Source organism: Salmo salar, chromosome ssa24, assembly GCF_905237065.1.
Source record: "Salmo salar chromosome ssa24, Ssal_v3.1, whole genome shotgun sequence".
NCBI classification, from domain to species: domain Eukaryota; kingdom Metazoa; phylum Chordata; class Actinopteri; order Salmoniformes; family Salmonidae; genus Salmo; species Salmo salar.
The window spans coordinates 44,304,491-44,320,836 of NC_059465.1; the positions used below are offsets into that span (position 1 = coordinate 44,304,491).

The following is a 16,346-nucleotide window of genomic DNA, read 5'->3' on the forward strand; positions in this document are numbered from 1 at the left end:
AGACACACACACACACACACACACACAGTCAGACACACACACACACACAGTCAGACACACACACACACAGTCAGACACACACACACACACACACACACACACACACACACACACACACACACACACACACACAGTCAGTCAGACACACACACACACACACACACACACAGTCAGTCAGACACACGGTGTGTTTGCGTGCGTGCGTGCTGGCCCTACCTTTGACGGGGGCTAGTGAGGGTCTGAGGTTGTCCAGGTGATGGAAGAAGATCTTGTCGGTGGTTGAGGAGAGAGAGATGGGCATGCCCGCCGCCATCTCCCCGTTAGACTTACTACGTACACGCTTCGTAGGGTGGGGCTTCTTAAACAACTGTGATTGGACAAAAGACAGACAGACAGAAGATTGGAAGTAGATTCATTGGTCTAAGACGCCTTTTAAACTCAACTCTGGACCTTGAAGCCTGTTCCCACTGCATTTAGACCTGGGAACACCAATTCATGATCAGGTAGAACAGAAAAAAAACAGCAGGCTCCGGACCTAGTAAGAGTTGAATGACCCTGGCAACACGATTACATAAAATTACAGTATGCATGAGAAATATCCCTTGATGTGTTTTTAAATGCACAGCTAACTGACACAATCCATTTCCACTAGCATTGCTACATGTTGCTAAACAACCAGGTAACAAACTTTTACAACGGTTTAAATGAAATGACAACACCTTAGGTAAGTCCAATTCCTGTTACATACAGTGCCTTCAGAAAGTATTCATACCCCTTAACTTTTCACACATTTTGTTGTGTTACAGCCTGAATTTAAAACTGGCCTACACACATTACCCCCGAATGTCAGTGGAATTATGTTTTTCATGTTTGTTTTTTTGGTTTTTTTTTTTACAAATGAATTACAAATTAAAAGCTGAAATGTCTTGAGTCAATAGGTATTCAAACCCTTTGTTACGGGAAGCATAAATAAGTTCAGGAGTAAAAATGTGCTTAACAAGTTTCATGGATTCACTCTGTGTGCAATAATAGTGTTTGACATGATTTTTGAATGACTACCTCATCTCTGTACCCCACATAAAAGTATCTGTAAGGTCCCTCAGTTGATCAGGGAATTTCAAACACAGATTTAACCACAAAGACCAGGGAGGTTTTCCAATGCCTCGCAAAGAAGGGCACCTATTGGTAGATGGGTAACAATAAAAAAGCAGACATTGAATATCCCTTTGAGCATAGTGAAGTTATTAATTACAATTCGGATGGTGTATAAATACACCCAGTCACTACAAAGATTCAGGCATACTTCCTAACTCAGTTGCCGGAGAGGAAGGAAACCGCTCAGGGATTTCACCATGAGGCCAATGATGACTTTAAAATAGTTTCAGAGTTTAATGGCTGTGATAGGAGAAAACTGAGAATGGATCAACAACATTGTTGTTTCTCCACAAGAATAATTAAATTAAATTGACAGAGTGACTTGAAGGAAGCCAGTACAAAATGAAACATGCATCCTGTTTGCAACAAGGCACTAAAGTAAAACTGCCAAAAATGTAGCAAAGAAATCAACTTTTTGTCCTGAATACAAAGTGTTATGTTTGGAGAAAATCCAACACAACACATCACTGAGTACCACTCTTCATATGTTCAAGCATGGTGGTGGCTGCATCATGTTATGGGTATGCTTGTCATCATTAAGGACTGGAGAGTGTTTTAGGATAAAAAAATAAATGGTATGTAGCTAAGCACAGGCACAATCCTAAGGGAAAACCTGGTTCAGTCGGCTTTACAACAGACACTGAGAGATGAAGTCACCTTTCAGCAGGACAATAACCTAAAACATAAGGCCAAATATACATTATAGTTTCTTACAAAGAAGACAGTGAATGATCCTGAGTGGCAAAGTTACATTTTTGACTTAAATCTACTTGATATTCTATGGCAAGACCTACAAATGGTTGTCTATTAATGATGAACAACCAATTTGACAGAGCTTGATGAATTTTAAAACAAATAATGGACAAATATTGTACAATCCAGGTGTGCAAAGACTGAGACTGAGAAAGACTCACAGACTGTAATCAACCGCCAAAGGTGATTCTAACATGTATTGACTCATGGGTGTGAATACTGACGTAAATGAGATATTTGCTAACATTTCTAAAAACATGTTTTCACTTTGTCATTATGGGATGTTGTGTGTAGATGGGTGTGAGAAGAAGAAAAAATGGTTGAATCCATTTTGAATTCAGGCTGTAACAACAACAAAAATGTGGAATAAATTGTTAGGTTGTTATTGTTCAGAGTAAATAACCCACGGACACTAGAGAAGCTTTAACCAAGTTTAATTCTTCCCAAATGTTCTGTACAGCTGTAATCAGACAGCAAAACATTTTCCTCCATCACAGTTATATCTTCATTTTATTTATTTTATTTTACCTTTATTTAACTAGGCAAGTTAGTTAAGAACACATTTTTATTTTCAATGACGGCCTAGGAACAGTGGGTTAACTGCCTTGCTCAGGGGCAGAACGACAGATATGTACCTTGTCAGCTCGAGGATTCGAAATTGCAACCTTTCAGTTACTAGCCCAACGCTCTAACCACTAGGCTACCCTACCACCCCATATACATCCTACTTAACCTCTTACATCTAGACGTTCCGCTAGCGGAACACCTGCTCCAATATCCAATGATAGGCGTGGCGCGAATTACAAATTCCTCAAAAATACAAAAACTTCAATTTTTCAAACATATGACTATTTCACAGCATTTTAAAGACAAGACTCTCCTTTATCTAACCACACTGTCCGATTTCAAAAAGGCTTTACAGCGAAAGCAAAACATTAGATTATGTCAGCAGAGTACCCAGCCAGAAATAATCAGACACCCATTTTTCAAGCTAGCATATAATGTCACAAAAACCCAGAAGACAGCTAAATGCAGCACTAACCTTTGATGATCTTCATCAGATGACACACCTAGGACATTATGTTATACAATACATGCATGTTTTGTTCAATCAAGTTCATATTTATATCAAAAAACAGCTTTTTACATTAGCATGTGACGTTCAGAACTAGCATACCCCCCGCAAACTTCCGGGGAATTTACTAACAATTTACTAAATTACTCACGATAAACGTTCACAAAAAGCATAACAATTATTTTAAGAATTATAGATACAGAACTCCTCTATGCACTCGATATGTCCGATTTTAAAATAGCTTTTTGGTGAAAGCACATTTTGCAATATTCTAAGTACATAGCCCAGCCATCACGGGCTAGCTATTTAGACACCCGGCAAGTTTAGCCTTCACCAAAATCAGATTTACTATAACAAAAATGTTATTACCTTTGTTGTCTTCGTCAGAATGCACTCCCAGGACTGCTACTTCAATAACAAATGTTGGTTTGGTCCCAAATAATCCATCGTTATATCCGAATAGCGGGGTTTTGTTCGTGCGTCCCAGAAACTATCCGAAATGGTAAATCAGGGTCGCGCGCATGGCGCAATTCGTGACAAAAAAAATCTAAATATTCCATTACCGTACTTCGAAGCATGTCAACCGCTGTTTAAAATCAATTTTTGTGCAATTTATCTCGTAAAAAAGCGATAATATTCCGACCGGGAATCTCCTTTTCGGCAAACAGAGGAAAAATCACAAAGACGGGGGCGGCCAGGGCACGCGCCTAAGCCCACAGTCCCTTGATCGGCCACTTGAGAAAGGCGATAATGTGTTTCAGCCTGGGGCTGGGATGACGACATTCAGGTTTTTCCCGGGCTCTGAGCACCCTTGGAAGACGTAGGAAGTGTCACGTTAGAGCAGAGATCCTTTGTAAAAGATTGAGATGGCAAAGAAGTTCAAGAAATGGTCAGACAGGCCACTTCCTGTAAAGGAATCTCTCAGGTTTTGACCTGCCATTTGAGTTCTGTTATACTCACAGACACCATTTTTAGAAACTTTAGGGTGTTTTCTATCCAAAGCCAATAATTATATGCATATTCTAGTTACTGGGCAGGAGTAGTAACCAGATTAAATCGGGTACGTTTTTTATCCAGCCGTGAAAATACTGCCCCCTAGCCATAACAGGTTAAGACACTCACTCTCTCCTTACAGTTTATGCCCAACAGGAAGAAGGTAACCAGACACTAAACCCTGATTACTCCCTTAAGGGGAACTGACCTCACCCCTCACCTTCTAACCTCAACCCCTCCTTTACCTAATCCATAGATGTCCATCTGTCTTCCCTATATCAACACGTCACTCTCCTCTCCTCCATCAAAACACATTCCAAAAGCCTTCTGGCTTTCTACAGATTCTTTCTATTCAAGGCTTCTTCTTCTCTATCAATTTATTTAATATCTCAATGTTCAAAGTGTAGCCGATTCCAACAGTATGAATACTTTCTGAAGGCGCTGTACCTGTTTGGGGATTTGTCCGAAGTTGTTGATGAAGCCGATGGTGGCGGTCTCCTTCAGGGGGTCGTTGATGTTGTAGATGTCCACCTGGCCCTCGTAGAACAGGTGGTGAAACACGTTGACCGCTTCCACCGCCGGAGGACCCTGCTGCTTGAAGCCAAAGATCAGGTCGATCCACTCATGGAGGTGGGCACTGACGAAGTCACACTCCAGAGCCTAGAGAAAGACACATTATTGTTGGACAATACTGGAACACAAGGTTGGACTACATGAAGCACGTTCAGACAGACAATCACGCAGACAGATAAAATGGTTGATTGTTACCCACCTGTCGACAAACAAGACAGTTGATCGGTACCCACCTGTCGATGTACTCTGATGAATTCTCGGGGGTCTCCCTTGGCCCACGGAGGCAGAAGGACATCTCTTAGTCTAATACCGTTCTGTTTGGCACCTGTTAAAACATCAACCACACCACACATCAAAGCAACTCTTTTATTTACTAGTCTCTAAACATGTTACTATTACAGTGGTAGAGAGAGACAGAAATAGAGACGGAGAGAGCAGAGACTCATATAGAGAGTAGAGAGGACAGCTAGCGTCCTGACTGACCTAGGTCAAAGTTGAGCTAGCTCGGACAGAACGGTATTAAACTGACCTAGGGTCAAAGTTGAGCTAGCTGACAGAACGGTCTTAAACTGACCTAGGTCAAAGTTGAGCTAGCTCTGACAGAACGGTATTAAACTGACCGAGGTCAAAGTTGAGCTAGCTGACAGAACGGTATTAAACTGACCTAGGTCAAAGTTGAGCTAGCTCTGACAGAATGGTATTAAACTGACCGAGGTCAAAGTGGAGCTAGTGCTGACAGAACGGTATTAAACTGACCGAGGTCAAAGTTGAGCTAGTGCTGACAGAACGGTATTAAACTGACCGAGGTCAAAGTTGAGCTAGTGCTGACAGAACGGTATTAAACTGACCGAGGTCAAAGTTGTTGGAGTTGAGCATGAACTCTGGCAGGTAGAAGAACTCTGGGATGAGCTCCTTGACGTCGGCCATGTTGTGTTTGGAGGCAGAGAGCCAGGCCTCACGCACGCTGTGGAACATCCTGTCAGCCAGGTCAAAGTGACCTCCCTGTGGGGTTGGGAGAGGGACAACACACAGGCAGTCCGGAAGGCAGACATGACATGACAGAGACACACACACACACACACACACACACACACACACACACACACACACACACACACACACACACACACACACACACTAGAGACATAAGACACTACCACAGGCATCGTCTCCACCAACACACATCTCCCGGAGAGGAAATGTCATCATTGGTATTCAAACCACACTCAGCACAGCGCTGTTTACTATCTCCGGTTAATATCAGTGGGGAAAAAACAACTCTGATGTAGCCTGAATATTTCACTACCATGCATCCAGAGACAAACAGACAATCCTAACTTTATCAACAAGCCTTCAAAAAAACAGGAAGTAAAAAAAAAATAATAAAAAAAAACGGTAAACTTGGACACCAATTCAATCAACTGCAGATACAAAAAACAGCACTGTTTGAGTTTGGATCAAGTCCCCTTTCCTCCTTTCCTCCTTTCCTCTCCCCTTTCGCTAAAAATGAAAGTCCCAAAGTTGAATTTGGCGCTCCTCAAGGTTCAATACTTGGATCTCTATAATTCCCTTGGAATCATCTGGATGTTCCAGATCATTCCGACTATACAAGACAGTAGTGTGTGAGGAGTCTGCGGACCGTGTGTTTGAAGTTGTACCTGAAGCCTGAGGAAAATCTGAGTAAACGGTTCCATGCGGACCAGGTAGGAAGCCACAATCATAGCTGAGGAGTAGTGTGTACCGTAATGATATGCTGGGGTCTCACCTAAAACAAGAGACACATTTTAGAAGAACCCTTCCTAGTCCAGAAGTGGAAACAGAAATATGTTTTAAATTTTTTTTTTAAGACAAACATTTTTACTAAAGGGGCCAATTTATCCACACTGGTGAATTCTAGTGTTGGACTACAAAGCTTGTTATAGCGTTCCCATTGAAATAGCTTTGTAGTCCAGGATAAGGATAATGTGTAACCTGTGTCCGGGAAGCTGGCCCTAGGGCTGTAGCTAAAACAGGTAGTTAGTTGGTCAGTCATACTGTGTGTGTGTGTGTGTGTGTGTGTGTGTGTCTGTCTTACTGGTAGGGTCCTCCCAGTCCTTGAACCTCTTCTTGTACTGGGTCAGCCTGTCATCTGTCTGGGCTCCCATTGGTTTAGCCAGGTTCCGGAACGTCTGTGGATTGTTCAGGTCCAACTCCTAGGAACCGGATCAGACCAGTTTTAAAAATCACACTACATCCCATGTACATGCTGTGTAAATCACGAATAATAACAAACGTTTGATATCATTAACAAATCGGTCCTTGAAAGAAAGAATTGGATGTTAGAGTTTTTTTTTTTACGTAAGTGTAGGTAATGTATAACGCTTGGTAAGGTGCTGATGGAATTAGGACTACAGTCTTGTGGAAGGATATAGCTGCAGTAGGATTGTAGTTCTGACAGCTGTCCAAGTCAGATATACAGTATAGCATTAGGTGTGTACTGTGTTGTTACCTCAGAGTCGTAGTCAGCCAGGATCCAGGGGAAGACAGGGTACTGCATCAGGTCGTTGTAGGAGCGACCAGCCAGGGTGTTGAGATGCATCAGATACTGGAAGTTACTGATCTCTCCACGCTATGGAAACACAGAGAGGACAATCTAGTTACTGATCTCTCCACGCTATGGAAACACAGAGAGGACAATCTAGTTACTGATCTCTCCAAGCTATGGAAACACAGAGAGGACAATCTAGTTACTGATCTCTCCACGCTATGGAAACACAGAGAGGACAATCTAGTTACTGATCTCTACACGCTATGGAAACAGAGAGAGGACAATATAGTTACTGATCTCTCCACGCTATGGAATCACATAGAGGACAATATAGCTACTGATCTCTCCACACTATGGAAACACAGAGAGGACAATATAGTTACTGATCTCTCCACGCTATGGAAACAGAGGACACTACTGTCAGATCTCAACTTTATATAACCCTTATTTATACAGATTCTTCACATTGAGATAAAATCATCTTACCTGAGAGACCTGTTAGAGTGCTATAATACCACAGACCAAGACATTGACTTAGTATTTATTCAAGTAGAATTGTTGTAACCTACCTCCCATCTCTGGGTGACAGATTTCTCTCCTACCAGAGTGCTGAGGAGCCCAGACCTGATGGAAGACATTGTAGACAGGTGAGACAGTTACAATAGAAGACTATGTATATTTGTTCATGTGTAAAACACTATATATATATAAAAAAGAAGGAAGTACCCTTGCTCTACACTGGTGTTGGGCCTCTGTCCTGACACTGACTCTGAGCTGTCAGCCAGAGAGGGAACCACGGCTAGGAACCTGGACACGGAGCGAGGAGAGAAAGACGGAGAGAGAGGAGGGAAAAAAACCCGAAAACATCAAGAGACATCATCACTGTCCTTTGGGAGTAATACTATACTTGCAAATGTGCTCGCTAACACATAGAGCTGTATTTCAACCTTTAGCGTAGCCGTTAGCGTAACAGTGTTAGAAAAATGTACTTGTCAATGAGCACAACGGTACCTCTGGTACACCTTGTTGCGGACTCCTTTCTGGAAGGCCAGCAGGTAGTTCCTTCCATCTCCTGAGAATACCTCCACAGCCATGGGCTGCAACAGGTATCGCCTCTTGTGGACCTCCTTGATATCCTCGTAGGCAAAGATACTGCAGGTCCTCTTCAGCTGGCTCTGACCCTGCCTCGCGCCTCTGGGGATGATGGTCTCATGCAGACTGGAGACAGAGAGACATGTCAAAACACCAGCTTCTCCTTGAGTTACACCCCCTCCCCCCTCTGCCAGTTAGACGTTTAGAATGTATTCCAGAACTAAAAACACCTGATTCAACAAGCGCTTGGTTAGTTGAATCAGCCTGGTGAGGTAGTCATAAATAACTCTTTAGAAACCATAGCGTCCGTCAACGGCTTTTCTTTAAATTACCATTACGGTGGCATATCAACAAACGGATTAAACAGCATGATCCTTACACAGGTGCACCTTGTGCTGGGGGACAATAAAAGGTCTCTCTAAAATGTGCAGTTTTGTCACACAACACAATGCCACAGATTTCTCAAGTTTTGAGGGAGCGTGCAATTGGCACGTTGACTGCAGGTATGTCCACCGGAGCTGTTGCAAGATAATTGAATGTCGTTTTAGAGAATTTGGCAGTACGTCCAACTGGCCTCACAACCGCAGACCTCGTGTAACCATGTCAGCCAAGGACCTCCACATCCGGCTTCTTCACCTGCGGGATCGTCTGAGACCAGCCACCCAGACAGCTGATGGAACTGTGGGTTTGCACAACCAAAGAATGTCTGTCCAAACTGTCAGAAACCATCTCAGGGAAACTCATCTGTGTGCTCATCATCCTCACCAGGGTCTTGACCTGACTGCAGTTTGGCATCGTAACCGTCTTCAGTGGGCAAACGCTCACCTTCGTTGGCCACTGACACACTCTTCATGGATGAATCCCGGTTTCAAATGTACCGGGCAGATGGCAGGCCGCGTGTATGGTGTCGTGTGGTCGAGCGGTTTGCTGATGTCAACGTTGTGATCAGAGTGCTCCATGGTTGCAGTGGGGTTTTGGTATGGGCAAGAACAAGCTACAAACAATGAACACAATTCATTGGGGATGTGTCGTGCTGCATGAGTAAAATGGTGGTCACACCAGATACTGACTGGTTTTCTGACCCACTTCCTTACCTTATTTTTAAAGGTATCTGTGACAAAACAGATCCATATCTGTATTACCAGTCATGTGAAATTCATAGATTAGGGCCTAATTAATTAATTTCAATTGACTGATTTCCTTATATGAACTGTAACTCAATAAAAACTTTTATATTGTTGCATTTATATTTTTCTTCAGTTGGTTGGTGATATGGATTCGGACACGTTCTTGCACTTTGAAAAACGATGACGTCGAGGTGAGTGAAATAAGAACGTGCCACCGGAACCGGGGATTGTGGTCCGAGTTGGAACACATCATTTTGAAAGCAGTTGAAGTTTGAAGGGCGCAAAAAAGAGAGAGTGGGAGATGTGTAGAAACGTCCTTTAGGTGCTCTACGTGTTTTCTGGTCCACTTTGCAGGATGGGTGCGTGCTTCCACAAGTTCCATGACATGTTGTAGGCTAAATGCAAAAAAACATTAAGTGACAGTATGAAATATGAATTGGTCCTATAAATCTTTTATTGTCTCTGAACAGTTGTGGGTTTTAAATATTCATTCGTCTCTATTGTAATACTTGTTGCATTCACTGAATTGTTGTTAAAGTAGTGTACTATTTCTACACTTTGTAACAGGCCTGGTCTGTACTAAATCTTATTGAGAGAGGTTATCTACATTTTGAATTAGTCTCTGAAAAGATGTTTAAATTTTTACAGAAGTAAGAATTGTTGTCAATCAAATAGCCTACTATGTGTGGGTTTTGAAATAAACTCTGAATATTGTCCTTGGATAATTGTTTAAATATTTATAATGTAAATTATAAGTATACTTGGTACATTTTGAGTGAGTATTTTTGTCAAATGCACTATAATTTAAATAATCTAGTGTTTTCCTGTTGTGTTGAGTGTTTTTTGTTCGTTTTTTGATAGTGAGTGTCTTTACACAAAGGAACACAAAATGTGTGTTTTCATAATAGACAAAATGATTGCTATGTAGTCTGGATAATGTTCTTGTCACTTGCTAGCTAGCCAGCTAGCCAACTTCAGCTAACTCAGTTAGGTGAAACGTTTGAACGTGGAATGAGTAGCTGCATTTTCATTTGTTTGAGCTTTTTTTCTATTGGCATTTACTTGGATTTGTCAATGATAATGACGTCGATGCGTAATTTCGACTTGCTGTTCACTATGTATGGTACAGAAATTGAAATTCAAAAGTGAAACATTAGCTGTGTGCGAATACCAATACTAACTAACATACTGTATACTACATACTTAATGAGTATATACACTACATACTATAAGTTCATTTCAGTATAACGTAAACAAACGGTATCCTTTCAGTTGTGCGTACTAGCGCTACGCCCGTCTACCGGAAGTTGATGCTGTTGCTATGCAACCTCTTGCTAGCTTGTTAGCATAACAAATTACTAGCTAGCCATTTACAACTTCATTAACAATGTCCATTGAGAATGCACAACGACTATACCACTTAGCTAAGCTAAGAATGACGTGAATAATCAAGTCAATAAACATTGGGTAGTTAGTTAGATAGCATATAGTTAATATGTTGGTACATACTGCTGTCATGATATGCTATGCGGTTTGTAAGGATAGCGTAGCTAACACATTTTCAGCTAACATAACGTGTAAAGTAACTTATTTGAAAAGTCATTACTTCATTACATTGCTCAACATTTTCTTAACACTTGTCATAATTAGTTAAAGCAATGAATTTCTATCCACTCTCGTCGGACTTCGGCTGCATATTTTCCGCCATTTTCCTCAAATCTGAAAACGTTGTGAAGCCACGCCCATTTTCGGAAGAATGGCATTATGGGCCCTAAAAGCACAGAAATAGTGTCCACTGCTTGTATATTGGCATATGTTGTACGACATCCGGGAACCTTTGGCATACTAACTATAAATACAAGTAATGATTCAGACAGCAACATCAACAAATATTCTAGTAGAGATAAAATCAAGAGATGATTCAGACAGGAACATGATCCTGATATTCTGATGGAGGAGCAGTGATCATTTTCAGATGGAACTGTTAGCAGGCATAGGTGTGTCTGTGACGACCAATAGAGCACGGCTTGGAACGCTGCTCGTCCAATCAGCATCCAGGATCCAAACAACCAGTTTTATAATAAAGGGTTAGGGGTGTTAAACTCACTTGGCGGGCAGCGTCTCGATGTCTCTGATCTCTCTGGAGACGGTCATGGTGAAACCGTCGATGACATAGAAGTGTTCCTTCCCAAACAGCAGCAGTCCCTCGCTAGTGTCCAGACCCTGCACCCGCGCACATCGATACATGTGTTGGATCTGGAACAGAACATTAATACATCTATGATATAACACTACATTAATACATCTATAATATACCACTACACTAATACATCTATAATATACCACTACATTAATACATCTATAATATACCACTACATTAATACATCTATGATACAACACTACATTAATACATCTATGATACAACACTACATGAATACTACATTAATACATCTATAATATAATATATCACTACATTAATACATCTATGATATAACACTACATAAATACATCTATGATATAACACTACATTAAAACATCTATGATATAACACTACATTAATACTACATTAATACATCTATAATATACCACTACATTAATACATCTATAATATATCACTACATCTATAATATACCACTACATTAATACATCTATAATATAACACTACATTAATACATCTATAATATAACACTACATTAATACATCTATAATATATCACTACATAAATACTACATTAATACATCTATAATATAATATATCACTACATTAATACATCTATGATATAACACGACATAAATACTACATTAATACATTGATACATGTGCTGGATCTATAATACAACATAAATAGTTTATCATCCTAAAATACACAGCAGAACCCACCACAATGACAGTTACCATCCTGAAATGCTCAAAGACTTGTATACTTGTACACTTAAACCAAGTGGCTTGACCAACATGACCCTCGCTCCCTCTCTCCTCGTCCCTTCTCTCTCTGTCCTCCTCCCCTACACCCCTCCCCCTCCCTCCCTCCCTCCCTCCCTCCCTCCCTCCCTCCCTCCCTCCCTCATCCTCCAACCCTCCTCTTACCTGCTCTCCCTGTCCTCCTCCTCCTCCCCCGTCCTCCTCCCACCCTCGCTTCTCCTCCTCCAACCCTCCTCTTCCCTTCTCTCCCTGTCCTCCTCCCCTACACCCCTCTTCCTCCTCCTCCTCCCCCGTCCTCCTCCCTCCCTCGCTCGCTTCTCGTCCTCCAACCCTCCTCTTACCTGCTCTCCCTCCTCCAGTAATCGTAACAGTGATGTGTTGTCTGTCCTCTGTTCCTCGTCCAGACCTCCTGACTCTAAGAGCTGTTCCTGCAGCAGGTCTTGTTCCTCATCGGCTCTGTCTGCCGTGGAGCGAGACCTCTTCAGAGGGGCCTTCACCAGACCTGGAGGGTTGATTTGCATGAATTACAATAAGAAAAAAACAAAGCCAAAAGAGAATGAATATGCATGTACACAGCAGAGGTAAACAAACAGACACAAAGGATCTAAAACAACCTTACAACTTTTACAACGTCCTCTGTCCGTCCGCCCTACCTCCGTCCGTCCGCCCTACCTCCGTCCGTCCTCCGTCCGTCCTACCTCTGCGTGTCTGTCCTAACTCCCTCCGTCCGTCCGCCCTACCTCCGTCCGTCCGCGCTACCTCCGTCCGTCCATCCTACCTCTGCGTGTCCGTCCTACCTCCGTTCTCCGTCCTACCTCCGTTCTCCGTCCGCCCTACCTCCGTCCGCCCTACCTCCGTGTCTGTCCGCCCTACCTCCGTCCGCCCTACCTCCGTCCGCCCTACCTCCGTCCGCCCTACCTCCGTCCGCCCTACCTCAGCGTGTCTGTCCGTCCTACCTCCGTCCGTCCTACCTCCGTCCGTCCTACCTCTGACTCTGGCGATGGTGTCCTCTCCGTGCACCTCTCCAGGTTCCTGCCGAGTGGTCTCTCCTTCAGTGTCCTGCTCTACGGAGTGCTGGTACATCCCAGGGTTCCCTGACAGCAGTCTCATGTAGTACTCCTTACTGTCGTAGCTGATCGCTCGGCGGTAACGCACCAGCTTCTGGGTGGGGGGAGGACAGGAAGAGAGGACGGGAAGAGAAGGGGAGGAAGAGGTCATGAGGGGGACTAGAGGTGATAGGAGCTGGGCTGGACCAGGACATGACAGAAGAGTAGCACGGCCGGTCAGTCTGGGACAGAGAGGGGTCAGTCTGGGACAGAGAGGGGGTCAGTCTGGGACAGAGAGGGGGTCAGTCTGGGACAGAGAGGGGGTCAGTCTGGGACAGAGAGGGGGTCAGTCTGGGACAGAGAGGGGGTCAGTCTGGGACAGAGAGGGGGTCAGTCTGGGACAGAGAGGGGGTCAGTCTGGGACAGAGAGGGGGTCAGTCTGGGACAGTCTGGGACAGAGAGGGGGTCAGTCTGGGACAGAGAGGGGGTCAGTCTGGGACAGTCTGGGACAGAGAGGGGGTCAGTCTGGGACAGAGAGGGGGTCAGTCTGGGACAGAGAGGGGGTCAGTCTGGGACAGAGAGGGGGTCAGTCTGGGACAGAGAGCGGGTCAGTCTGGGTCAGTCTGGGACAGAGAGGGGGTCAGTCTGGGACAGAGAGGGGGTCAGTCTGGGACAGAGAGGGGGTCAGTCTGGGACAGAGAGGGGGTCAGTCTGGGACAGAGAGGGGGTCAGTCTGGGACAGTGAGGGGGTCAGTTGTGTGTATTGTTCTGCGAATACCTGGGATAGATTGAGAACTTGGCTGAGTCATGTTGCCATTTCATGTAAAATGACCATTATTTCCCACATAAAGACTCCATTCGTGGGCTGTGATGAAGGTTAAGACAAACCGTTTCCTACACTGTACAGTATCCATACTGGAACAGTAGGGAGAACAAGGTTAGCTGTACAAGCAGCTTCTTCTATTAAATGACATGGCACCTTTGCGGGGCATAAATAGCCCTCTTTCCACTGAAAGCTAGTGTTTGAACTTGGTTCCTACAACATGACCTTGTTGTTACGATCATAATACTGTAGTATTTATAAAGAGTCCTTTGTGCTGGGCTCGTGTTACGGTACATAGGGGTAATATACACTGAGTGTACAAAACATTAGGAACACCTTCCTAATATCGAGTTGCAACCCCTTTTTGCCCTCAGAACAGCTTCAAATCGTCGGGGACATGGACTCTACGCCCCATGTTGACTCCAATGCTTCCCCACAGTTGTGTCAAGTTGGCTGGATGTCTTTTGGGTGGTGGATCATTGTTGATACACACAGGAAACTGTTGAGTGTGAAAAACCCCAGCAGCGTTGCAGTTCTTGACACTCAAACCAGTGAGCCTGTCACCTACTACTTGTCTTGCCCGTTCACTCTCTGAATGACACACATACACAATCCATGTCTCAATTGTCTCAAGGCTTAAAAATCCTTCTTTAACCCGTCTCCTCCCCTTCATCTACACTGATTGAAGTGGATTTAACAAGTGACATCAATAAGGGATCATAGGCTTTCACCTGGATTCACCTGGTCAGTCTATGTCATGGAAAGATCAAGTGTTACTATAGTGTGTTACTATAGTACCTGTACTTGGCCGTTAGTACTGGGTTCAGGCTGGGGGATGTATGGATAATGTATGTAGAACATGTCGTTGTTATCATAGTAGTATTATAGTATTATTACAGTATTACTACATTACCTGTACTTGGCCGTTAGTGCTGGGTTCAGGCTCCGGGACGTATGGATAATGTATGTAGAACATATCGTTGCGGACCATCTTCTTCCTCATGCGACAGGGCCCCTCAGTCATCTCCAGCAGGAACTTGTCCAGGTGGGATCCGATGGGGGGCCCCCAGAGGCCCCGCTCTCTCAGCAGCTCATACTCTATAGACGACCACTCCTCGGTCACGTACTTTAGAACATTCTGCTGCCTCTGACAGGGTGGGGGGAGGGTAGAGAGGAGGGGGGGACGGGTAGAGAGGAGGGGGGGACGGGTAGAGAGGAGGGGGGGGACGGGTAGAGAGGAGGGGGGGACGGGTAGAGAGGAGGGGGGGACGGGTAGAGAGGAGGGGGGACGGGTAGAGAGGAGGGGGGACGGGTAGAGAGGAGGGGGGGGACGGGTAGAGAGGAGGGGGGACGGGTAGAGAGGAGGGGGGGACGGGTAGAGAGGGGGGGGACGGGTAGAGAGGAGGGGGGGACGGGTAGAGAGGAGGGGGGGACGGGTAGAGAGGAGGGGGGGACGGGTAGAGAGGAGGGGGGGACGGGTAGAGAGGAGGGGGGGACGGGTAGAGAGGAGGGGGGACGGGTAGAGAGGAGGGGGGGACGGGTAGAGAGGAGGGGGGGACGGGTAGAGAGGAGGGGGGACGGGTAGAGAGGAGGGGGGGACGGGTAGAGAGGAGGGGGGACGGGTAGAGAGGAGGGGGGGACGGGTAGAGAGGAGGGGGGGGACGGGTAGAGAGGAGGGGGGGGACGGGTAGAGAGGAGGGGGGGAGGGTAGAGAGGAGGGGGGGACGGGTAGAGAGAGAGAGAGAGAGAGAGAGAGAGAGAGAGAGGAGAGAATTAGAGGGAGACAGTGAAGAGGGAGAGAGGGAGACGGGAGGGAAAGAGAAGAGGCGAGAGAGGGATATGAGGGAAGAGAGGGGGAGTTTTAGGCAGATCGTTACATGTTGGTGTCTGTCAGGTTCAGAATATAGAGATCAGATAGGAATCACAGAGACAATGTAGTAAAGTACTGTTAGATAATGTAGTAAAGTACTGTACTGTTAGACAACGCTGTGAGTACCGTAGTGTTAGATGCTGTGAGTACCGTAGTGTTAGATGCTGTGAGTACCGTAGTGTTAGATGCTGTGAGTACCGTAGTGTTAGATGCTGTGAGTACCGTAGTGTTAGACGCTGTGAGTACTGTAGTGTTAGACGCTGTGAGTACTGTAGTGTTAGACGCTGTGAGTACCGTAGTGTTAGATGCTGTGAGTACCGTAGTGTTAGATGCTGTGAGTACCGTAGTGTTAGATGCTGTGAGTACCGTAGTGTTAGACGCTGTGAGTACT

At 44.6% G+C, this 16,346-nt stretch overlaps 1 protein-coding gene across 8 annotated transcripts in view; it reads right to left on the reverse strand.

Moving 5' to 3' along the window:
• Positions 1-16,346, reverse strand: part of LOC106585952 (WD repeat and FYVE domain-containing protein 3) — a 268,301-nt gene that overhangs the window by 27,448 nt on the left and 224,507 nt on the right. For 7 of the 8 annotated variants that reach the window (XM_045706795.1, XM_045706796.1, XM_045706790.1 and 4 more), the window contains 14 exons: positions 14,999-15,232; positions 13,203-13,377; positions 12,558-12,718; positions 11,403-11,551; positions 8,088-8,294; positions 7,803-7,883; positions 7,646-7,700; positions 7,038-7,157; positions 6,624-6,741; positions 6,208-6,314; positions 5,398-5,551; positions 4,783-4,874; positions 4,424-4,636; positions 217-367 (listed from right to left, as the gene is read on the reverse strand). In XM_045706795.1, coding sequence (XP_045562751.1) covers positions 217-367; positions 4,424-4,636; positions 4,783-4,874; positions 5,398-5,551; positions 6,208-6,314; positions 6,624-6,741; positions 7,038-7,157; positions 7,646-7,700; positions 7,803-7,883; positions 8,088-8,294; positions 11,403-11,551; positions 12,558-12,718; positions 13,203-13,377; positions 14,999-15,232 — 2,017 coding nt within the window. The remainder of the gene's footprint in view (positions 1-216; positions 368-4,423; positions 4,637-4,782; positions 4,875-5,397; positions 5,552-6,207; positions 6,315-6,623; positions 6,742-7,037; positions 7,158-7,645; positions 7,701-7,802; positions 7,884-8,087; positions 8,295-11,402; positions 11,552-12,557; positions 12,719-13,202; positions 13,378-14,998; positions 15,233-16,346) is intronic. The other variant, XM_045706791.1, reaches the window with a different exon arrangement.